Here is a 25260-nt window from a genome sequence, read left to right as displayed (position 1 = left end):
GCACAATTATGATCTCGATGCTTTCCCCCTCCCCTCCCGTGCACTTCTAGTGAATGCAACTCCTCCCCCCACCAAAAAAAAAAAAAAATCCCCTGCCCGGTTTTTGCTGCGAGGGTCTTCTCGAAGGGTTCCCCCCCCCTTCTCTCCGCCTTGCACCTCATCTGTTATTTGCAAGAAACGTCTTTTTGACGCAGGAAGAAATGGCAAATTTGAAGTACGTCATTAATATGGCGCCAAAAGATTTTAAGTATAAGCTTATTTGGGGGGGGGGGTAAGGTTGCAGCAGCAGGCTAGTGTACGCCTGTGCATAGCTCCGGGAGGTGGAGGGGGGGCGAGCGTGCAGGAGAAGGGGAGGAAGCGAAGAAAGTGTTGCAGCCCTGTGATCTGTGTGTGTGTGTGTGCACCGCCGCCGTTGCATGCGCGCGAGGCTGAAGATCATTGCGAAAGTGACCTGATCGGGCTTGCAGGGAGGGCGAGCGAGGGGAAGCGGGCGAGCGCGTCAGTGTGTGCAACCCGACCCCTTTCCAGCTGCCCAGAGCGCAAGAGAAAAAAGAGATGGGGACTCAGCGCCGCGGAGGGAGGTGAAGGAGAGGGAGGGGAGGGCGAGGGGCGCGTCGGGGGGGGTGGAGGGAGGGAGGGAGAGGCAACACATGCCTAACACAATCAGGGATGGGACCCACGTCTGCCGCTGCTCCCTCTGCACCTGGACCTGCTGCTCGCCGGGAAGAAACAACAAGCAAGAAAAGAAGAAATTGAGGGGAGGGGGGAGGAGGAGGTGGTGGAGGGGGCGGGGGGAGGCAGAGGGAGACCATCGCCAGCATCACCCGAATTTATACACTCCTTTGAAGAAGAAGAAGAAGTCTTGTCTCCGCCGGCAGGGGAGAGAAAGGGGGCCAGCCGTAGGATTTCGGGCCGTCGCAAAAGAGAGCCGGGGGAAAAAAAAAGTCTGGATTTAAAAAAGAAGCAGAAACACGCACGCAGGGCTTGTCGGGTTTTGCACCGAGCGGCCATCTCAGCTGGAAGCGATTCTTTTGGGGTTTTTTTGTTTTGTTTGTGGCATCCATGGAGTTACTTTGTATCTGATCCTAAAAGGAGGTTATCGTCTTGGGATCCCGCGAGGGGTGTGATGGTTCGCCCCCTCCGCGATGGTGCCGGATTAATCTTTGCAAACGGAAATTCTAGGGACGTTTCTGGAGCATCACCCCCCGCACCTCTCTGGTAACCCCGGGGACCTTCTCAACTCTTGGAGGGCGCGCTCTCTCGCAGCCAAGGTAAAAAGGGTGGAGGATTGCTCCGTTTTTTTTCTTTTGCAGCGCCTCTCGATTTTGTTCCCCTCCCCTTCTTGCATTTGTTTTAGTGCTTCCTAACTGAGCTGCCTGCAAAGGAGGAACCGGGGGGGGAGAGAGAGGGAGGGAAGCGTGCAGCGTTTTTAAGACCTAGATTGCGCATGTTGGTCAGTCGTGTTTTCAAAGGGAGGCGGCAGGAATGTAAACAACAACTTTTTCGAGGGTCGGGAGCCTCTGGAAACGGCCGCCTCGAATTGATGACTGCGGCAGAGCTGGCCCCCCAAAGGTCGCTAAGGAAGAGGGATGGGTGAGAAAAGGGTCGAGGATCGCAATTTATTGGAGGGGGGGGAGGATGATCTAGAAGGGAGGGGGGAAGGGTTCGGGCATGATACGGACCCGGAAGGGGTGGAGGGGGGGGGGAAAAGCGTGTGTGCAAAAACGGGACCGCGCGGCAACGAAGAGAGGCACGAGTTTCATTTTTGTTGATAACGCAGCACGTTTTGGAGCCTTCGCCTTTCTCGGAGCCGAGGCGCCCACATGACCCGCTCCTCTCACGTGCTGGGGTTGTGGGGTCCCTGCCAGCTCCTGCCACAGACACAAACAATGCGCCCAGGAGGCAGCGGCAGCAGCAGCAGCGCCGCCTTCCGCCGGGGTGGGCGAGCCCCGCTGGGCTCGGAACGGCGCGAGCTTGCCGGGGCGCCGCTGGCTTTTTTGCAGCCGCGTTGCAACGGCGCGGGGGGGAGGGAGGGAGGGAGGGAAGGAGGGGGGGAGGGAGTGACGCCGCTGGGGGGCACCGCGCGATTTGGGAATGGAAATGTACAGGCGGCGGCGGCGGCGGCGGCCGAGCTGCGCGGCGGGGCTGAGGACTGTAGGGGGCGTGGCTGTTGTTTACCTTCTCCAACTCTCCCGGCTCCCCACGGGGGCGCCTCGTCTTCTCCTCCATCTCTGCCACTGACTCACGCCCGCCTCTCCAGCCAACACCACCACCACCACCCCGGCCTGGCTTTTGCCTCCTGCGGCCACGCGGGGCCGCTTTTCCCTTGCCTGCCGGCCTTCTCTGCATTCCCTTACAGCCTTTGCCTGGATTAGTAGAAAAGGGCCAGGGTCCAGGAGCACCTTCAAGACTCACAAGAATATTTTCTGGCAGGGTAGGAGCTTTCGGGAGCCGCAGCTCACTTCTTCAGATACCTGAAGGTATCTGAAGACTATGCACAACGGTCCATAGACAATGCATAACTGCCCATAGAGAGTGCATGCTGAGAATAACTGCCCATAGAGAATGCCTGAAGGTATCTGAAGAAGTGAGCTGTGGCTCACGAAAGCTCCTACCCTACCAGAAAATATTCTTGTGAGTCTTGAAGGTGCTCCTGGACCCTTGCCCTTTTCTACTGCTGCAGACAGACTAACCCGGCGACCCACTGTGAATTAGCCTTTGCCTGGGGTAGGCATTCCTTCTCCAAGCGACTCTTCATCTTTCCCCCCTCCTTGCAGCCGTTCTCCCCCCTCACTTTTAGCTGCTCTTCAAGAGTCCTTTCTCGTGTGTGTGTGTGTGTGTGTGTGTGTGTGTGTGAAGTGCCATCAAGTCGCTTCCGACTCATGGCGACCCTATGAATGAAAGTCCTCCAAAATGTCCTGTCTTCGACAGCCTTGCTCAGATCCTGCAAATTGAAGGCTGTGGCTTCCTTTATTGAGTCAGTCCATCTCTTGTTGGGTCTTCCTCTTTTCCTTGGCCTCAACTTTTCCTAGCATTATTGTCTTTTCCCGTGAATCTTGTCTTCTCATAATGTGACCAAAGTACGATAGCCTCAGTTTAGTCATTTTAGCTTCTAGGGTCAGTTCAGGCTTGATTTGATCTAGAACCCACTGATTTTTTTTTTGGGGCAGTCCATGGAATCCGTAACACTCTCCTCCAACACCACATTTCAAAGGAATCTATTTTCTTTTCTAGTGACTCTGGCCTTCTCATAATATCACCAAAATACGATAGCCTTTCTCTTACCCAGGGGTTTTCATTTTAAAAGAGAGCAACCCCGGGGCTCAAGCCCTCCTGCAAGTCGCATGCTCTCTTCCGAAAGCGCTCCCCTCCCCCCAGCCAGTCATCCCAGAAGTGTGTGGGCTGATTGTGGTTTTACACCATGGTGAGGAAAAGGTACTTTCCGCATGCTGAAGCCTCAAGGCTTCATTTTCTTTATTACTCTTTAGTCTGCGACTGAATACCCGGGTCCTAACACCTCTGCATGTCTCTTTTTAAACGACAGGTGCCAGATATACTCCTCTTCCCAAGTGCCAGTTAGTTTTTCCAGTGGATGTTCCCAAAGCTGGCATTCTTCATGGGGGGGACGGACACACACACATGCCTGCTCAGCTTTCAGAACTGCTGGCAACCCATGTGAATAAAATAGTTAATAAACAAATTAGTACATATAGATTGGAAGCTACAAAATGCTCACAATGAACATATTTTCTCCTCCCTCCCACAAGGTATACTTTCCTCATGCTTCCTTTGAACCACTAGGAAAGGCGGGATAGAAATATTTTAATAATTTAAATTGCCCAAAGGATCAGATAAACTCTGGATGAAGTTTTTTAAAACTAGTTTCTTGTTAAAAACTCATTTATGTTTCCTCCCAGCTGATTGCTCAGCCTGTCTGTGATCTCTCTTTGCACTTGTCCGTTTATTCCCCCCCAAAAAACAGAGCCCTCAAGCTTATAATGCTTATTCCACTTTATTCCTGTAGCTCTTTTCACACAGCTTCCCAACTCTGCCTCTTGCCCATTTTTAGCCCCAGATGTTCTTCATGTCTGCTCTGCATCGCTACTGTGCTTCCCTGGGACCTTCTGTCATCATTTATCTGGAGCACGCCTTTCCCCTTTTGTTTCAGTGCCTAATTGAGATGTTCATACCTCTGCTAAGTACCCCCTCCACACACACACACAGTGCCTCACTCTGGTAGACTTTCTCTTGGTCCTGTGTGATTCTCTATAACCTGCTTCTAGTCCTTTGGTCTAGTCTTGTCACATATGCTCAGATACCCATCTTTTTCTTATTAGTCCCCACACCACCCACTTGTATCTGTCCTTTATCAGCTCCCTGCTCCCTTTCCTTTTTGTCAGCTACTTGTTGACATCCTAAAACCTATTTCCATGCCTCTTCCCCCCCCCTTTGACACCCTGTCAGCTTCCCTGCTTGCCCTTGCTCACTGCACTCAGGGATCCCCTGAGAGCCTGTTCCTCTCTCATTTGGCTTCTTGTAGCTTTTGGGTGGCTTCTCTTTTCCCTCCCATTTCACTCTTTTATTCTTGTAAAACTAATGCTTATGGCTTTCTCTGTGTCTTTTTAAAACCTGATTTTGCCTTAGTCTCTGGTCCACTCTTCTTTTGCAGAGTATAATTCACAACTGCAAATATCTTGCTCTGTCCTTGGGTCGTGTATCTGTGTTTGTCCGGAAAAGGCGTGATATCTGGAAGGTTTCTTTCTTTAAATGGCTTGGGAGCTTCCCAGCTGTGTCAACTGGAATATAATTTAATCTCTTATCTTTTGCCTTTCACCCTTGCAACCTTAAACATTTCTTACAAACAAAATGTACACCTTTGATGGTACAGCTAAAGCTTTTTTACTTTAGGATCTGATTTTACATCTAATTGTCTTCTTGGGTGGCAGTGAATCTATTTGACAGCATACCCCTTAGAAGGAAGTACAGTCAAAGTTTAACTGGGGTTGGGAAGATGGGAATGGATTTGCTGATGGTTAAAAGCATCTGAAGTTCAGATGAAGCTGTGCAGCTTGAGCATTAAGTCTTATGTATTGGAGCACATGCAACATGTTATTTGTGAACAGCTTATTGATTATTCCCCCAACTGTCATTAAATGTAATTCAATGATTTTGTAAATTTGCAGACAGATCTTTACAAGTGAGGCTTTGGTTCCAGATTGGGCAGCAGTTCACTCTGCTTTTCATTCAGGTAAAGAATCCCTGGCCTTAAAATGGTGTTTGACCTTTAAACATTTGCTGGCCAATGAAGTCGAAACATATTTCAGGCTGAAAAAGAAATAGTTTATAGAAAGTTAAATTTGCTTTTCTGTAGGAAAGTTTAAACTGGCTTTTGGCAGCCAAGGGAGTTGCTGCAGAGGTTATCCCTTGTAAACTTATCCATTGTTTAGAGAAGCTGATTTTACTTAGTCAGATTTTCTCTCGGGTTGTTGCCATTGCAGGCTTACTTTAGAATAGCTACAAATATCTACATTATGGTGATCAGATATACAGAGCAGTTGTCATTTTCATTTTGTGCTGGAGAGGGAGTTGGGGCAGTTTTTATCATGCAGTGATGAGAAAAGCTACACCTGCTGGAATTCCCTTGATGGCATAATTACTGAAAACAGGATGCTGTCGTCTTCTGACACTAGATCCAATTTTCATGGGCAGTTTTTCAGAAGTTGCTTTAGTGTCTCCCCCCCCTCACCTGACCACTATTACCATGTTTCTAAGTCCATTGAAATCAGTAGGGCTTTGTTAAATGCTCTTTGGCAGTAATCTTTTCCTCGACTTTTTAGTCTGCACATGCATTCTCTGTTTAGAAGAGAAATTTAAATTCTTCTGGAAAAGGAAGATGGGAAGTTGTAGGAATAGAAGTTTAAAGCACAGTTTAAGAATAGCAGTCAAAAGTGTACTGGACAGCTGCTTTTGAGTTTTGCCTGTTATGGATCAGCTTTGGACAACGTTGAAAAAATGCTTTGAAGAAGCAAGGCTATGATTGTTCGGTTTACAACTGTGTTAAATCCCTAGGGTCACCTGGCTTTTGTGTGGGCTCACTTAAAAGTTATATCCGGTTAGGTGACATTAATTTTGCTCCCTTTGCAGTTTGGGGTGGCTTGGAAAGTCACAGTAATTAAGTTGTTTCTTTGCTAGCCAGTTTAGGACTCCAAAGTCAGGTCTTTGAAAATACTCAGGCCTTCTAGGGCTACTCTGCATCTTTTCAGATGGAATTGTTGGATTCTGTATATAGCTACCGGTATTTCTCTTTGTTGCTTTGTATGCACTGCTATGTAGGGGATGCCCATCCAACTTCCCCATGTCTACAATAATATCTTGGTGCTGGCATATTTGGACTGGTTTCTACATAAGCAAAGGATTAAAAAAATTAAGAGTCAGAAACGGAAAGTAGAGTCATAAACATGAGTACTAAAACAGTTCCTCTTAGATATGGAAAAAATGCAAAGCAGGCAGAGGTGAACAGGACCAAGTTTTGTTTTAAATTTCAATGTGTGAGCTCCTAATATGTAGGGGGGGCAGGGTGTTCCTCCGTAGGTGTTACAAAACAAAAAGTATAATTCCATTCACCTCCCCTCTCCGTATTATGTAATGTACCAAGTCTCTCTTTGAGAGGCATTATAAATCTGTAAATATAAAATAATATAATTTGTATCTGCCCTCTCTAATTTTTAAGTCATGCAGGCATGTGGTGCAATCATATTTTCATCATCTAGGGAACCATGAGGTCTAGCTTCTTATTTTTATAAAGCAGGAGATAATTGAGTAGTTTTATTAGGGTGACTCCTTTCCCTTCTCATATGCTTTGTGTCCTCCAGCAGAGGGCCTGCTGCTCAGCTTGAAAGCCATTACAAGTTTCCCAGAGAGGAAAATGGAATGGAAAGCAGTTTAGGCAGTTAGACATGTGAAAATATTCATTATAGCTTTGCATCTTAATCATAACAGAGGCAGACCAAAAATTATAAATGCAGGGTCAATTCCAGCCATTAAATTAAATACTTGTTGAATGTTACAAAGGGAAGTTTATTTTTTCATTGGTTTCTGGCTTACTTATTTCACCTGGGTCCACAATCTTAGATACACTTCACCTGGTTCCCCAACTTAATACTAAGAAGAGTAGTAAAATGCTTTTGGAAGGTCATCTCCTCCACCTTACCCATCTAACTAGCCTATGGGCAGCTAATTCCTGAGGGGGAGGGCTGCGCCGTGGCTGGAAGCAGCGCAGCCACGCTGCCTCCAAAGGAGGTTTCGCGCCCCCCCCCACTGAAGCCAAAGCCTTGTCCTTACCTGAAAAAACGATGCAACCTATTCATAGGGTTGCACAGGGTAAGGGCAAAGGGGATGTTGCCGGGCTGAAAGGGCTTAGGAGGCTGCCTAAAGGCGGCTCCTCCCTGGCCTGGCGCAGGAACGCCCCGGGAATGTCCCCGGGAGGACGGTGCATGGAGGTGTGCTGTCTGGACACCGGTGTGAGGATATGTTGGCGTCCCTGGGCAGCGCTGCCACAGCAGCACCAAAAGGATGGTGTGACACCCCCCCACTGGCCTCCATGCCACCCTGGGCTGCATAAGTGGCACATGTGCTGGCGCAGGGGGCCCAGATGCTGGCACATGCCCTTCCTGGCCTCACAAGGACTTTTATCCTTGCGGCTCAGGAATGGGCTGTGAGTGGTCTGTCAAGAGTTTTCTTGGTTGATAAAATAAAACTAATTAATATAAAAAACTTGTTGACATGATAGTCGTGTCATAACTTGGCCTTTTGATTACTCCAAAGAGCAAGGACTGAACAGCTCCTAACATTGCAGTTGCATGGGGAATTCTTCAAGAAATCTGTGTGCTCTGCCAGGATATCTTAACTTCTGGAAACCAATACAGTGCTGGTATTTCAAGCCATTCATGCTGCAGAGCAGAGCAGTTTGCAGTGCCATCTTTAGAGATATGTTGCATTTCCTCTCCTCCCAGGGGAGGGGCAGTTTTGTTTATTGCTAAATTATACAATAAGGAAATTGCCACCAAATTTCTGTACAATAATCCCTCCAGATTCTTGATGGCTTCTGATAGATTTGTAGCATAGTTTGGGGACTGGCATGAGGAAGAACATTATGTGTTTATGGTCGTCACCTTATCTACACCAAACAAAACTGACCTCTGCTGTTGTGGTCATTGCTAGCATATAGTACAGGTAACCACAAGTATATTAACATGTCTGCAGTGAGCTGACTCAATTCTTAATGGGTGGGATCTTCCCACTTTTGCCTTCATACCATCAGAATTTTGGCAGTCTACCAAGGATGTAATGTGAATCCCTGCTATATAACAGCAATCCCCCAGGTTTGGACATCTTAGCTCCTTCATACTTCATTTCTCTTTCTTGTCTGCTTTTTTCTCTCCTTAGACATCTTCTTATTCCTAGCACAAATGCCCTCTTTCTCTCCTGACTTTTTATTTTAAATATTCTTGCTCAAAGCGATTAAGTTTCCCCTCAGGAATAACGTCTGCTATTTGACAAATAAGTATCACTCCAGTAGTTTCCAACTCATGTAAGGATGTCTTCTTATTCTTAGCAAAAGCTGTCTACTACCCAGCTGGTTATACTTACCCAGTGGGAGTTAGATGTGAATGCTGGACGCTTCCACTGTATGCTCAACCTGTGCTATATTCCAGAATAATGTAGCAGGACCTTGATAAAATCTTGAGGTGGAAAATGAGGGATAAAATCATGGTTGTTAGTAGCTCTGTTTTGTCTGTGAGGAAAATTCTGGTCTCTATTAGTGATTTTGGAAATAAACTGAGCTGACAATAGATGGATGACAATATGAGCTCTCAACTTTCATTTGATGAGAGATTTGTCTTAACCCCAAGCCCAATTTGTTTCAAACTGTAAACTTAAAAAGCAGTTCTTGGGCTCTGCTTGTTTGTCGCACTTTGTCCCAATGAGGCAGAGCTTTATAGATAGGAACAAGCTTGAGTAGCGCCCCCCCCCATTCACTTGTGTGGGACAATGTAAATTGGCTGCAGTTAATAGGACAGTTAGGGGAGGAAACAATATGCTTTTCAAAAAGTCTGCCTACGGCAGGTGTCACCAACTTTGTTGACCTGTGACATGTTTGAAATGTTGACAGCCAGGAGTGGGCATCACAACAGAATGGCTACCACATGGTGGGTGGGACCAGTCACAAGATGGCTCCCATGGGGTGTGTGTCCAATCTCAAAATGTTGTGAAGTTCCACAAAGGGTTAGGAGGTTTCCTCCCAAGTACCTTTCTTTCATGGCAGCTGTTTTGGAATGGGTGCTTTCTGCACACCCAAAAGTGATGCTTCCCAGACTCTTCTGAAGCACCTCCTTCTCCATTGATGTGGAGGAAGGACAAGGTGGAGCGTTTGCTTTGATGAGGAACTGCTTTGGAAAGAGCAAACTATCACCAAGAAACGCACCATGTTGGGGTTCATTGTTCTGGGGTCACTAGCAGCAGAAAGTAGGCTTCCGCCCACATCAACAGGATATGCACTTTCATCTCATATAAATGAATAACCACCATTAACCTTCATGCTGTAGTTGCTGTGGAAAAACAGCTGTCCCCTCTCCCTTGCAGGGTAGCCTGTCTGATTTAGAGAGCCTCCTACAAAAGAGGTGCAGTGTAAGGTGTACAGAGATGCCTTGGTGCTTCTCTAGTTTCAATAGCAGCTAGGCCCTCTCTTAGGGTGGATCCACACGTTGTTGTAATTGTACTTCCATTGTACTACCATTGTGCTATAGTGGGAGCTATCCATTTATCTATGGATTTGTCTGTGTGGACAAAACAATCCCGGAGGTCAGTGATTACAGTGGCACAACATCTAAAGTATGTGGATCCAACATTTACCCACCTATCTCCCACCTCATTATGGTGGTATAGTGGTTAAGAGTGGTGGTTTGGAGCGGTGTACTCTAATCTGGAGAACCGGGTTTGATTCCCCACTCCTCCACATGAGCGGCGGACACTAATCTGGTGAACTGGGTTGGTTTCCCCACTCCTCCACATGAAGCCAGCTGGGTGACCTTGGGCTAGTCACAGCTCTCTCAGCCCCACCTACCTCACGGGGAGAGGGGAAGGGAAGGTGGAGAGGGGAAGGGAAGGTGATTGTAAGCTGGTCTGATTCTCCCTTACAGAAAGTTGGCATATAAAAACTTACTCTTCCTTCTTCTTCCTCTTTTTCTTAGACATTTTTCTAACATAATGAGAAGCAAGCACAGCTACATATATTAAAACTTCAGGGAACACACTAATCACCATAATTATTACTGGAAATCTGTTTTTTATTACTGCAGAAATAATTTTACTATGTAAAATATGTTTTAATCTATATTCTTTCTGTACAAATACTTTTGTTTTAGATTTGTGATTCCTCTTGTCTGTGCTGTGAGCTAAGACCTTGTTCTCACTCAGGTGGTAAACTTGTGTTTGGGCCATAACTCTCCAGACTGCTGGAGGAAGCTAATGTGATTAATTTAAAACAAACAAACAAAAAGTATCCCCATAGAAAACTGGATGTCAGGGAGAAGCCTTCTAGACTAGCTTTTCCCAAACATGGTAGTCTATGTGCAGAGTTTTTTTTAATACGTAGTAGTGAGTGCCCAACTGGACTGAAGCCCTGATACGAGTTTACTACCTCAGTGAGTCTTGATTTCACCCCCATCACCCCTATGAAGAGGGAACCTCAAGAGAATTTTTATGAGAAAGACATTTATGAAAAGCAGTTTAGTCAATATTATAAAGTAGTAAAATCAATGTCATAAAGTTATAATAATGTATTTTAGGGAAGATGGTAAGAGGGCAACAAAATTGTATATGTTCACCCAGTTACCGCTCATTTTTGTCTATTTTAGTTTAGGAGTATGTATGTAATGTATTGACTATGTCTTTTTTCTTGTTATGGGATTTATATTTGTTTGTATTTTATAGTTATGAAATAAAAACTTCATTAAAAAAAAAGAGAATTTTTATCTTGTAAACGACTGTCTATTATAGTGCCTATGTTTCCAGCAAAACATTTTAATGGTTTTTTTATTTAAGAAAATATAAGTGTTTCCTAGAAAAATAACCAAAAAGGCCAGCTTAAAAGTTACGAGACACTGAACTGATCATTTCCCCCCTTTTTGTTTTACTGTTAAGCCACCACCATCTTATGGTGATCCCATAGGGCAGTGATGGCGAACCTTTTAGAGACCGAGTGCCCAAACTGCAACCGAAAACCCACATATTTATCGCCGAGTGCCAATGCGGCAATTTAACCTGAATACCACCCCCAGAGGGGGCCCAGAGGGAGAGGCTAGGGTTGCCAAGTTCCTCTTCGCCATGAGTGGGAGGTTTTTGGGGTGGTGCCTGAGGAGGGCGGGGTTTGGGAAAGGACTTCAGTGCCATAGAGTCCAATTGCCAAAGTGGCGATTTTTTCCAGGGGAACTGATCTCTATTGGTTGGAGATCACCCGGGGCGGGGCAGAGCCGGAAAGGCCAGCGGCTTGGAGGAACCGCGCGTGCCGGCAGAGAGGGCTACGCGTGCCGGAAGTGGCACGCGTGCCATAGGTTCGCCAACACGGCCATAGGGTTTTCAAGGCAAGAGACATTCAGAGGTGGTTTATCATTGCCTGTCTCTGCAAGGTATTCCTTGGTGGTCTCCCATCCAAATACAAACCAGGACTGACCCTGTTTAGCTTCTGAGATCTGACAAGATTGAGCTATCCTGGGTTGTCCAGGTCAGGGCAATAGAATTGAAATATCTGAAAAGGATTGCTAGAGGGTTACAGATTCAGTGAGAAGATTCCTGACAGGCCACTGGAGGTGCTGTTTTCTTTTTTTAATTCAGTTATGTGAGAAGAACAAACAGGAAAAATGGTTTCTTTCAGCCTCACTGCAGTTGAAGAGAACACAGAATTCAGTGTGTGCTTCTTGACCACCATTGGGTCAGAAGTTACTAGAGATGGGAAAATATGAGCCCAGGAAGAGACCTGGATAGTCAAGGTGTTCAAAAGCCAGATTATTTGATGACCAAGTAATTTTTCCTTTCCTGCAATTAGCTGTCCTAAGCAGGTATTTAAATAAATTAGAGATGTTAAAGATAGACATTCCAGTCACACTGTTGGAGTGGTTTAGGAATTTGCACATTAGAGTTGCTGTATAATTCTCCCTTTCATGTTAAAGAGTGCCGCTTTGGGAGAGACTTTCTAGTCAAAAGAACTGTTAGGTCTTATTAGCATCTCATTCAGCTTCTTCGTGACCTGCCATATGGGGAAGTCTTAGAAAGTGTCCCCTGCTGTTACTGTTGTCATCTTGGGGTGGGGGAGGACTTTGTTATTGAGGCAATGGCTGTGTGCATCCTAATGCTGCTACAAAGCTTATTTCTGTACTGGACAGGGTTGCTAATTGAACTGTGGGAAGAATTTAATGCAGAGATGTTACTAGTTGTCAAGCATTTTATGCAGGATCCTGTCAGATGCATACAAAATAACTTTTCGAAAGCTGTGGAGCTTGAGATGGGAGTTCTAGAGTTGGCTACTAGGCATTTCTAAATACATGACTTGTGTAGGCATTTATACTGTTATATCACATTTATATTTTTAGGGTATGTATAACAAGTTGGGAGATATTCAATGGCTATTAGCTTTGATAGTTTAATGGAACTTCCATGTTCATTGGCAATACCAACTGAATAGAAGATGCCAGGGGACAGCCTGCATCAGAGGGCCATCTAGAGATATACGTTTTCTAGAAATTTTGAAGCCATGGGTTGTGGGGGAAGCCTTTGTTTTCTGGGAATATGTATAAATTTGGGGAACAATTGAAGTATAAGCAGTCATTTTCTTATCAATCCCTTTGAACTTATTTATCACAATGGTACTTTGTAAATTGACCTATTTGTGAAGTTTAGACCAATAGGTCAAACAAAATTGCATATATACTCAATACAAGACACAGAGAATGATGCAGACTCCTGCATTCTGTGGGATCTACGGACATATACTTTAGTTTTTGCCATCCGGGAAGTAGGAAACAATGAAAGTTGAAAAAGGAAAGTATGTTTTTGTAGATAACTCAGGAAGATGCATTATTGTGACTTTGGAACAGCCTTCATATCATCACAGTATTAGGGGCTATCAGTGGTTTTGGATATTGAGTTAACAATAGAAAGATGAAGACCTGGGAGATAAACAGAATGGTGGGGGGGGGGGGTGAACTGCCACTCCCACCTTTTTCTGAGGACTTGCCTCCTCATTTTTCCAGTGAGAAAACTGGAAAATTTGGGGGAGCAAAATCCTTCTTTGAAGTATTTTCTCTTTTAGAATGAGTAAAATACTTCTTAAGGCATTGTTTTTTATACTCAAAATGTATAATGTGAAAAAGTCTGACATTTTTGGGGGAGCACTGCAGAAACCAACGAAATATTTTCTGTTTTAGAGTGAGAAAAACCTTGTCTTGTCTTAACAAAATGTTTCATTCTTCCCAAATGTGCAGTGTGAAAAAGTCTGAGGACTTTCTCAATTTTTGTATATTATACACTTCTGAGAATTTTGAGCAAAACTTTTTAAAAGTCAGCCATTCCAAAGAAGTTCAAAGGGATTTTTTTTTCAGTGTCTCCCCAAATTTAATTTTTTTTCTGTAGGAAAAATTTAAAAACCTCCCGGGGGGGGGGACTCCTCCCCTCAATCCTTCCTCCCCCGTGCTGTCATATCTCTGTGGCCATTACCCTCAAACTGGGTTTGAGCTTCTGGAGGTCTCTGGATTGGTTGTTGCTAAAAACACAGTGCTGGACTTGGATGCCTCTTTATGATGTGGCAAGGAAATTCTTCTGTCCCTGAGTGAAAGTTTTCAAATAAACATGACTGAGGATACAAGCCATTGTAGATCTGTCTACATTTTCTCTGCCTGAGAGAATGAAATGGCTAGCGGGTAAAGTCGCGTCAAGAATGTAGGGAATGCCATCTCCTCTGCTAGATGGAGTAACATAGTAATCTAATCAGCAGGTTGTGGTTATTTAGAGTCTGTGCAGCCACATATACCACTCAGAGCCTGGCAGGATTGACTCAGCCATTCTACTTCCAAGTCAAACAAGGCGAACACAGTTGCAGTTGGCTGTGAGAGGTCCCTTTCAATATAACCTTTGAAAAATTATTCTTGTTTCTTTTGGAGTGCTGTAGGAACACATCATATAATGCTGAAGAATAAGGTCTTCAGCCCATATTTCCTTACCCTTATACAACTTGCACAAGATGCATTCATCGGCCAGGTGCAATGTCAGTAGTCGTCGGTGTATGTAAGGCTGATTTTCTGCTGATTGGTGGAATCACTGCCAACACTGGGGCTTCCCACTCAGCCCCGCTTGCATGATTTTTGCTATGCAAGAAACACTGACAAGGAAAGTCTGCTTCTGCCCCTGCAATGTGCCAGCCTGATTGAACAAACGCTGATAAATGCCTGTGCTCTTAACATACAGTAAATGCAAAAGGCAAACACAGCTCAATGCAAAAGGCAAATACAGCTCTCATTCTCTTTTAAATAGATTGTGACGAATGCAGCAGGAGAGTGGTAAAGACATCCTTAGCTGCATAGTTCATGCACCTGTAGAAATAGGCACTTGCCTAGTAAAATTTGTGCATCATTAAATGCACTGGTCTGTATACATGCAGTGCTTACATACTTTCTTTTGCCGTCAAATCACAGCTGACTTATGGTGACCCCATAAGGTTTTCAAGGCAGGAGACGTTCAGAGGTGGTTTGCCATTGCCTGTGGCTGCATAGTGACCCTGGACTTCCTTGATGGTCTCCCATACAAATACTAACCAGGGCCAACCCTGCTTAGCATCTGAAGTTTGACAAGGTTGGACTAGCCTGGGCTATCCAGGTCAGGACGCATCTACTTTACAGTATAATATTAAAGTATACAGAGATAATCTATATGAAGCATTTTGGACATACTAAAACTCTATATAAATGCTTACAATGATGGGGATTTTTTCCTGTTAAAAAGGCTTTTTGAGCACTATACAAATATGAGTGAATGGGAACCTTTTAGCTAGTTAGATGGAAAGTTGGATAGGATAAGGAGTTCTTGGTATCATTTAAGCTTGGTCATGTTGGTCAGGTCACTTAACTTACCAACCCAGTGAATTGGTGCAGGCATGAAGACTCCAGAGCTTCAGTGCATATTCATGGCGCTCCTCTGCTTTCAAGGGCTTCCCCATTCAGTTCAATGGAAGTATTAGCACTTTCAGTGCAGAGGGATGCATGCACAGAACTTCTCCTACTGTTGAAGTAGGGGACACTGAATTTAGGACAGTGAATATAGGACACTGAATTTAGGTTTATATTTGTGCCACCAAGGAATAAAGTTCTCGGTATAAGGTGATGCAGCTCTCTTTAAGTCAGTAGAATTTTATGAATCAGTAGATCTGATTCACATTCTTAACTATATTTTTCTTCTGGTTAGATTGGTGTTAGTTTTAAACAACAAGAATATTACCCTTGGAGATCTTAAAATCTCTGGAATCTCTCGTCTCTTATTTATCTCCATTTAGGTCAAAGCTGGCAGTACTCTTTGGGGGGTGGGTAGACACACATACACACACAAAAATGACCTGGTCAGCAAAAAGCTATAGGAAGATGTTCAGTTGGAGTTTAAGCATCATAAACTGTCTTCAATCCATCTGCAGTATCTTTTTCTCTCTCCGAAATCTAATGGCCCTGAAGTGCAAGGCTAGTTTAATAACAGCTGTTCCCTTGAATTACTGGAGGAAAGTATTGATATAACCATATTGTCAAGAAGCAATTTTAATCATGTTTTGACAGGGCAATTCTCTATCACAGGGTTGTCAGTAAAAATGTTTATGTTACTTCGCTGTTATTATCTTTCATAGTGGTATGGTAAAACATTGCCCATGTGCTGGAAATGAAGGCAGTGCTTAAGATTTTATGATTTAGTATTTATGGGAATTCCTCTGCAGATTGTCATCTTCTCTGAGCGATAATAGCATCCTGTGGTCTTGTCATCAAGTGCAATTTTCTCCTAATGGCTGTTGTGATTAAACCACAAACAAAACTGTTTTCCACAGTTTTGTTGTTCTTTCCTTCCTTGATCCTAAAAACGTGGAGCAAATAGTGTCTAGGCATTGGTATCTGACAGAATACTAGCCTGGTGGGCTTAATGAGGTATTTTTTACTTGAGTATTACTTGCATATAAAACTTACTCAATGAGGTATTTTTACTTGAGTATTACTTGCATATAAAACACTTGCACTGCTTTGAACATAGCATTTCCCTTGCAAATGCACAGAAAAAAATTCACAGGAAAAGATCAGGCCCTTAGCTCCTAGGATTGCCAGGTTACAACATAATGAATTGTTGTGTACCTTAAAATCCCAAGATGCAGTGAAAAACCAGCACTATGTAGCCATTATAATACCAGACTGGGACCTGGGAGGACCTGGGTTTGAGTCCCCACTCAGCCATGGCAGCTGCCAAGGTGGCCTTGAGGCAGTCCCACTCTCAGTCTAATCTCCCCCATAAGGTTGTTGTTGTGAGGATAAAATAGTGGAGAATTACATTGTAAGCCTCTTTGGGTCCCCGTTGGGGAGAAAAGTATGGCCTAAATAGCTAAATAAATGGATTTTTAAAAGGTACTCCTCACATATTTCACACATTTCTCCTTTTCACCCTTCTCTTCCCTTTGTGTTGTGATGTGCTAGACAATTTCTGGAGGAAGAGGTGGTAAGTAACAGGATTGAGCATTGGAACAGTCAGAGAGAGCTATAGCTGCCTCTTTTTCCATGGCGTTGAAAGTTAAAACTACATGCACATTCTCCAAACTGCAACCAGTACTATGTGTTTTAAAGGGGAAAGCTGAATCTAAAACACATATCTCATGAAATGTATTATATGTCTCAGAGTGAAACCGTATTTGCAGTTCTGCTAAGACAGTGTGGTGCCTTGATTTATCTTTTGATATAAGAGGTTAGTAATTTGGATGTTCAACTGTTTATGCAGGTAGTAGAGATTTGGTTTTGAATCCAGTGACTGGGTAAGCAGCTGTTCAGCTCTTCTGGCAAATGAATGCTTATGGAGAAGATGCAGTTACTGCTGCATCCTGAATGTCCCCTGATGCAAGTGGGATGAGATGTTGTACCTGTTGTTAGAGTAACTAGCTTTAAGGGGAGTGCAATGTACAGGGGTTGTAGCGAGGATATATGTGCTCTGATTGCACTGCTCAGTAGATATTTTTTAACAGGTGGATCTAACTGATTATCAATAATCGATCACTTGAATCTGGAAATCCAAAAAGTGCTTTGGATTACTCACAGCTATTGTTTTAAAAAGGTAAAAATAGAATCCTATCAATCCTGTAAATAGCTTGGGCCATATCTCTGTCGCATATACACTGCAGGACAATCTGCTTTTGATGTACATGTGACCTGTGGGCTCTGCACACAAATGCTGTGTATACACCAGTCAGTGCTGTACCATGTAGGTGTAATCTGTTGGCATGCGACTGTGTAGCTGGCAAGTTTCCTTCTCTTAGGTATGAGAGAGGTTTATAGGCATTTTTCTTCAGTACTGTGTAGGAATGCCACCAAAGGTTGCTCAAGCTGGCCATTGAGATATGTGCTCACGTTCCCACTGTGTGTGAGCTGATACAGGGGAGGCTGCCAGAGCACCAGTGCTATTTTGTGAATCTTTGAGGACCAGTTTGTTAATAATATTTTGCATTATAATTAAACTGTAGTAAAGACGGGTATTTTTACCACAGTTTTGTGAACAGCTTGAGAACCCTTTGTTAAAGGCAGCATATAAGCATAGCAAATAAATAACGTACATAAAAGATTTCCCCACTGAAATGTCAGCTGAAGAGGTTTTCTTAAGTACCCAGAGTTTAGTTCCATCCTAAATTTGTTCTTAGGTCATTGACTGTTGACATAAATCATTAGCCAAGTGATGGCCATTTGAAACCAAACTGTGTACAGGATACTCCTTTTTGGCAGAGCATGTGAGCGGGCCACACATAATTCACAGACAGAAGAACAAACCAACTCTGGAAATAGCTGTGAATATAAAAACACTGATGCACAGTGAGACACATGCATGAGTTGTTATGCGTAGACATGTGAATGCAGCATATAGCAGACACAGTTGTAAAAATTAATAAAATGAAGTCCAATTCAGCAAGCCATTTCATATTATAGTGTATGTAATTAAAGAAACATAGTGGGAGGTTGGTCCATTAACCTTTTTCCTACAGAGAATTTAAGCATGAACATAAATTTCTGTAGCTGCATTTCACAACAACCCAGTGTAAAAAGAGAGAGTAAACTCATCTGGGCATAATTTTGATAGTTGAGAAGACTTTATTTTATTTATTTCATTTTTATTTCATTTTATTTTATTCATTTTTACCGCACCTTTCTTCCCAGTGGGGATCCAAAGCAGCCCACACCGTTCATTTATCCTCACAACAACCCTTTGAGGCAGTTTAGGCTGAGAGAATGCGACTGGCTCAAGGTCACCCAGAGAGCTTTCGTGGCACAAGTGGGGATTTGAACGTGGGTCTCCCAGACACTAGTCCGACACTCTTCCAGCGCATTCCTGAGCCTCCAGGGTGAAAGCCCTTAGGAGGCCAGGAAGGCTCCGCGCCGGCGTCTGCCCCCCCCCCCCCGGTGCCAGCATCCGGGCAGCTAATGCTGGCATTAGTGGCCCTTTTAGGTGGCGTATCTCCTGTGCAACCCTATGAGGAATGCACGGAGTTTTTGCGCCAGTGCAAAAGAGTTTTTAAGAGAGTTTTTACTTTAGTGGCTACGCATGAAGATCCTCTTCCTAACAGCGGTGACTTCAGCACGTAAGATATCCGAATTAGGAGCATTATTGGCTAGAAAAGGGCTATGTATTTTTTATAAGGATAAAGTGGTTCTTCAACCGGACCCCACCTTTATTCCCAAAGTCAACCCCCTTTTTCACAAGAGATTCATCTACCGTTGTTATGCCCACGCTCGAAACATGACGAGAAGGTGTGGCACACATTAGACCTACGAAGGGCACTTTGTATATACATAAAATGTACAGAGTCCTTTAGGAAAACGAACTCCTTATTCATATCACTGACTTCCCCCAACAAGAGGACAAGATGTCTAGGTCAGCAATCAGTTATCATATCATATACAGGCAGTATATATTTCAAGCCTACAAGGCCAGTAATATTCCTGTACCTGCAGGCATCACTGCACATTCTGGTCGGAGTACAGCTACCTCCACTGCCTTCAATTGCTAAGCTTCTGTGGAAGAGATCTGCAAGGCGGCTACATGGTCCGCTATTTCAACCTTCGTCAGGCATTACAAGTTAAATTCACTCTCTTCAGCCAATGCAGCCTTTGGACAGAGGATTTAAAAATGTGGTGAATGAAATTAATTTTCCACCTGGATCAAGGGACACTGCTTATGGAAGTCCCAAGTTTCAAGATGCCCTCCTCCTCAAAGTGAGAATGGAAACTTTGATACTTACCATGAGAGTTCCTTCTGCTCTGAGGTAAGAGGGCATCTTGCTTGCCCAAACGAGAGTGAAGAAAAGAGGAACAGTATGGATTAATATTCAGACAGCATGTTGAGCAAGTCACAGAGCAATTGCATGCCTGGAACTATCAATGGTTAAGCAGTTAAGCACAAGTGCAGAGGACTGACTCGATACATCTCCTCGAAAAAGAAAAAGAAAACAGATTCAGCTCTTTTTCTTTTTCTTTTTCTATTGTTCCTACATCTTCTCTTATGACAGAGTCTTCAGCTGTTCTCATTAAGGTTGTATGTTCTTTGTATTCCTTCCTGTCCTTCTTGTTAGCTCGAAAAGAATTTAAACTTAGCAGGAGATTTCTGCCTGGGAGACAGGAAGTGGAGAGATTACTCCTGCCTCCCTGAGCAGCCAGTGGGAATCACCCAAGCTTCAAGATGCCCTCCTTAACTCAGAGCAGAAGGAACCCTCAAGATAAGTATCCACGGTTCCGTTCTAAAACCTTGATGGATAGCCCTTGAATATTATTGGTATGGTGAAATTAGCTCACTCCAGGGAGCAGCTACTGTGCAGTTTGGATTTTAAGCAGCTATTGGTGTGGCTATTTGCTTACCCAAGCCTTCATCTGCCATTCACACATTTTCCATAGTGCAGGGCTATAATCGGATGTCACAGATAAAGCTTGTTCATGATGAAGCCTGGTTCATCCTCAGACTTGTGGTCTGATCAGGAAGTCTTCAAGATGTGGTTAGATCAGGAAGATCAATCTCAGCTCTGTGTGAGGGAAGAAGGAGGGAGCATGTGATCCTGAGCGTTTCTGGATCATTCAGATCGCTAACTGTGACAGATCACATTAATTGTGACAGCTGAATGTAACCCAGGCATCCTAATCCCCAAAATGTTCTTTTAATCCTTAAATAGAAGCTCTGCAAATCAAAATAATCATGCCAAAGATCTGTGATGAGGCCTCAGATACTTTCCAAAGGAATTGCACCAAACTTTAGTTTCCTGGTTTGCTCCACTGCCCAAGTCATGGAAGCAAGTGTTGTAATATTCATGTTACTATTTAGATACATAGTGTTCTTGAATTTTATGTGCCACAGTAATGGGTATTCCTTTGGTGTAAATTTGGTATAAGATAGTTATGGTTGCCATGAACACTACCGGATAAAAATATACAAGCATTATACATCCAGGTGAAAAAGAGTTTTGGAAGAAAATATGTTGCTATGCCTTAAACTGCAATGGCTCAGTGATGTTCTTTTTCACTTGTTAAGCCCTTTGGTAATTCTCTGTCATTAGCCTAAGTATTCACTTGGTATGGTTGGGTTAATGCGATGTGTGGGTATCCTGAGATAACAGTGATTTGGCACCATAATGAGTTTCCTGAACTCTAAGTGTAATGTTCAATTTCTTTTGTTACAGATGGAAGAGAAACGGCGAAAGTACTCGATCAGCAGCGATAACTCAGACACCACTGACAGTAAGACCTTTAATTCAAGGCTTTGAACAAGAGAACTAAACGATTCACCTCCAGCAGGGAAACCATTTGAATAATTACTTTGCAGACAGCTGGGAAAGCTACATTTCACCGGGTAGTCACTGAACAATAAATTGTACTCAGGGTATTGCTTTTCGAAATTGGGGTACTGGCATATAGGAAGTTAATATCTTGTTATGGGTGCTTTTGTTTGATGTAAATGTCCTTCACTTCCTGTGAACGTTGTAGGCAAGAAGAAACTATAAAGTTGATTACAAAACTTTGACCGAGACCAAAGCTCTTATTAGACAGCACACTGCAGACCTTCTTTTCACATGAGAGTGTACTCAAGAGGCACTTAGATTCAGGTGAAGAAAGCTGCTTGAAATGAAGCTACTTCATGACTTTGGGGTTTACCGCATTATGTATTCCCAGGGATGTATTAAGAGTTTGAAAACATTATAAAAAAAACTGTTCGCACTTTCTATGTATTCCCAGCGATGTATTAAGAGTTTGAAAATGTTATAAAAAATACTGTTCGCACTTTGGCCCCTTTAGCTGTGAAGACGTCTTCCAACCATTTTTTATCTGTGGCATCCAAAAACCCTTTTAAAGCGATGTTTTTTATAACATTTTCAAACTCTTAATACATCGCTGGGAATACCTAGTGCGGTAACCCCCTTTGTTGTACAACTACCTTAAAGTGATCTTTCTGCCTCAGTCCTCATCAGTAAAATGTCCAGATTTGGCTCATCACACCAAGGGCAGAATGGGCAAAATAAAATAAATTGCACTTGGGGTTAACTAGGTAACCTGAAGGAATTTGTTTAGGTCATAGAATATGTGTTGGACCGATAACATGAGCATATGCTGTTATAGGGCGCAAATGTAACCAGGCCAGTGGATTGCATCCTGGGATTTTGGCACACAAGGATTGGGGGGGGACCGACAACACAGCAAAGATCCAAGTCCTTTCCAACCCAGTAACTCTAACACCTGGTTACCTTTAAGCAAGCAGCAAGGCAGTTAAAACAGTGTGACAATAGGCAGCTACCATCTTCCTGGAAAACGAAGGTCATAGTTGTGTTTATAGTTACTCTGCGGGAGAGCATTTGTCAACAGCTAAAATATCACCTACTGCATAAATACCAAAGTCCAACAGAGATAAGGCTGTGCTGTTTAATACTTTGATTAAATAAAGATTTAACCCTTAAAAGCGCTGGTACAAAACTGCAGGGTTTTTCTGTGGTTATGGTAAGACTAGGTCCTTGGTCAGCAATTAAGTTGGGCCACTTTGACAAGGAGGAAAAAAGCAGAGTAAGAGTACACCTAAATAAATAAAAATAGATTTACTTATGGTGGCACGACTTCCAGGAACAATGTCATTACAAATGCTAGTGATGAGGTCACGTACCAGATGAGATCAAGAAGTCCTACAGTGCAATCCTAGGCAGAGTTACACCCTTCTATGTCTATTGAAGAAAATTAGAAGGCCTTAGAAGGGTGTGACTCTCTTTAGGATTGCACTACTAGATACAGTGATACGGGTGTCCTAGAAGAATTAGAATTGGAAAAAAATCTGGAAAATTATCCAATGCTAAAGAGAATGTGATCAGATTTAGCTTATTTATTTTTAGTAAACAAATTTTAGAAGTACCTCATATTAATTTTATGCCCTAATAGAAAGAAATACTTGGACTGAAATATTTGATTAGGAGGAACAATCCAAAACCAAATTAAATGGGGTTAAACGTTACATTTAAACAAATTCAAAGTTCTTATGTGGAATTATTTTATTGGAATAATCCTTATAACATTTAAAGACAAAGTAGGATGTACTTCCCTTACCCTGTTTAAATTTAAGGGAAAAACTTGAAGGCACTGAAAATTAATGGCACACAGTGTGTGTGCGTGTTATATGCCATCAAGTCCGTTCTGACTTCCAGTGACCCTATAAATTAATGATCTCCAGAAAGTTCTGTCGTTAACAGCCTCACTCAGGTTTTGCAAACAGAAGGCTGTGGCTTCCTTTAGTGAGTAAATCTGTCTCATGTTGGGTCTTTCCTCATGTTGGGTCTTGCGCTGATTTTAGCACACCCAAAGAACTGTGTGTGATATGCTATTAAAGTGGTTGTTTAATCAGATGAATTATTGTTTGGATTATTTACATGCACTTGTGGTTGTATTTTCCCCTTTCCCATTTTCAAATCAGTAAAACATAAACGTGCTCTCTCAAACAATTCCTAGGGATAATCCCTTTTAAATAACAAATTTGGAATTACCATACTTGCCTAATAATGTATTATTAGAACCCTTTCATTGTTAATATGAAACAAGGAATCTTTAAAAATGCAAAATTTGCCAATAAAATAAAATTAAAATTAAAGAAACCTCTGGAAAATATTTGACCCCACATCTCAGCCTAAACATAAGGCAGAAGTGTCACGGGGTAAGACATTTTGCCCCCCTCACTTCGGAATAAAATGGAGCCTGTTCTTGTCGGAGAAAAAAAAACCATAGCTTAAAATTATAGTTTATGATTTAACTGAAAAAAGTCAAGTAACAAAGATCTTTTCAGATTGAAAGATCTATGCAATGAGAGTTATGACTTTCTCTAGCAGCACACTAACTCTAGTCATATTGAACCCTTCTTTTATCAAGGAAAGGGGTGGGTGTAATCTTGCTGCCTGAGAAGAGACTATTTTAAAAAAGTTTTAGAGGTGTGCTGTCTAGTTCTGGAAAGGATCACCGCAAAGTCTCTTAAAAGAGTTCTAAACTGTTTTAAGTGGAAAGACAGTTCTTTTAAAATACATATTGGCACCATCAACAAATGGATGGTTTATCATATACCCCTGTCTAGCATCTTAAATCAAATTGGACAAGGGCTATATAATTAACAGCAATTTGCAATCTTTGGCTTTCTGGAAACTGTATAATAGACACATTCTGTGACCACTTGTCTAGGGCACTGAGCACTTCTGGCAAAGTGTCCTTAGTGACCAGTGAAGTGAAGGACTTGTTGAGGACACTTGAGATCCCACAAGAGCTCTTGCTAGACTGCTTCACTGGTGACCTCATGTTTTCACCATATCTAAAAATGTTTGTAGTTGTCATTTGGTAATCATCTTTAGCAAGACCCCACTCAAACTTCTCTTCCAATACTGTTATTGTTATATCAGCACACATACTACCTTGTCACTGAAGACCGTGTTTGAAGTTCTGTTCTCTACAACCTTAGACATCTATAGCAAGGCCACTGTTATAATCAAAGTGGTTCTAAAACCATCTTTGTTCATTTCAAGTCTTTGCCTTAATACTCTCTTTTAGAACTTCAGGTATGGCTTAATGTATTGTGATGAAGAGTTTTTGTTTTGTTTTTGTTATAACCAATGTTAGTACAGTGTCCAGGAAATATCCAGTTAGTATCCAGGAAAATCTGAATCAAAAATTTTTGCATTAAAATTTAAGTTAATAATTTAAATATTTTAAAAATGTTAGCAAAATTTAAATAGTGTTACCAAAAGAAGGCAAATCTCCCATGTACAAGCCTGAACCATGTACAAGCATTGGGGGTTGTCCATGCTTCATATCCCACATTTAGCCCATCTACCATGGCTGGTTTGCAGCACAACAGCCGTGACAACTATAGACAGACTGTATTTACATATGTGGGATGGATATTTTCCCCACAAAAATATAGCATCGGGAAATTTTCCATCCCACAGCACTCATAATTTAATGTGACTATGGGATAACCACAGTTTCGGGATATGAAGACATTATCGATTATTCACAATGGCTGATTATCAGGAGGCTTTATGATTATCACAGTTATGAAGGAAGGGATCGCCAAATAAATGGTTTCATAAGAAGAACCCTGCTGTATCAGACCAGTGGTCCATCGATTCCAGAATCCTGTTTCACACAGTGGCCAACAAGTTTCCACGGAGGGCCAGAATACAGGGCGTAGAGGCCAAGGTCTTTCCCTGATGCTGCCTCTGTAGATGGATAGTAACCATGGATGGACCCTCTGTCCTCCATAAATCTAATTCACTTTTAAAGCCACCTTTGCTTGTGGCCAATGTTATATTCACTGACAGTGAATTCCATAGTTCAACTGCTTATTGAGTAAAGAAGTATTTCCTTTGGTCTATCCTGTACCTATTGCCAATCAAATTGATTTGGTGCCCTGAGTTTTTCGTATTAAGGGAGA

General features: G+C 42.9%; 1 protein-coding gene across 1 annotated transcript in view; it reads left to right on the top strand.

The window, feature by feature from the left end:
* The first annotated feature begins 181 nt into the window (after positions 1-181).
* The window catches only part of JADE2 (jade family PHD finger 2), a 184862-nt gene continuing 159783 nt past the window's right edge, over positions 182-25260 (top strand). Inside the window, exons 1-2 of the mRNA XM_056857241.1 lie at positions 182-214; positions 20993-21050. Of these exons, the coding sequence (XP_056713219.1) occupies positions 20993-21050 (58 nt within the window). The 5' untranslated portion in view covers positions 182-214. The remainder of the gene's footprint in view (positions 215-20992; positions 21051-25260) is intronic.

This window comes from Euleptes europaea, chromosome 1 (assembly GCF_029931775.1).
Source record: "Euleptes europaea isolate rEulEur1 chromosome 1, rEulEur1.hap1, whole genome shotgun sequence".
Taxonomy (NCBI): Eukaryota; Metazoa; Chordata; class Lepidosauria; order Squamata; family Sphaerodactylidae; genus Euleptes; species Euleptes europaea.
This window is presented reverse-complemented; position numbering and strand designations above follow the sequence as displayed.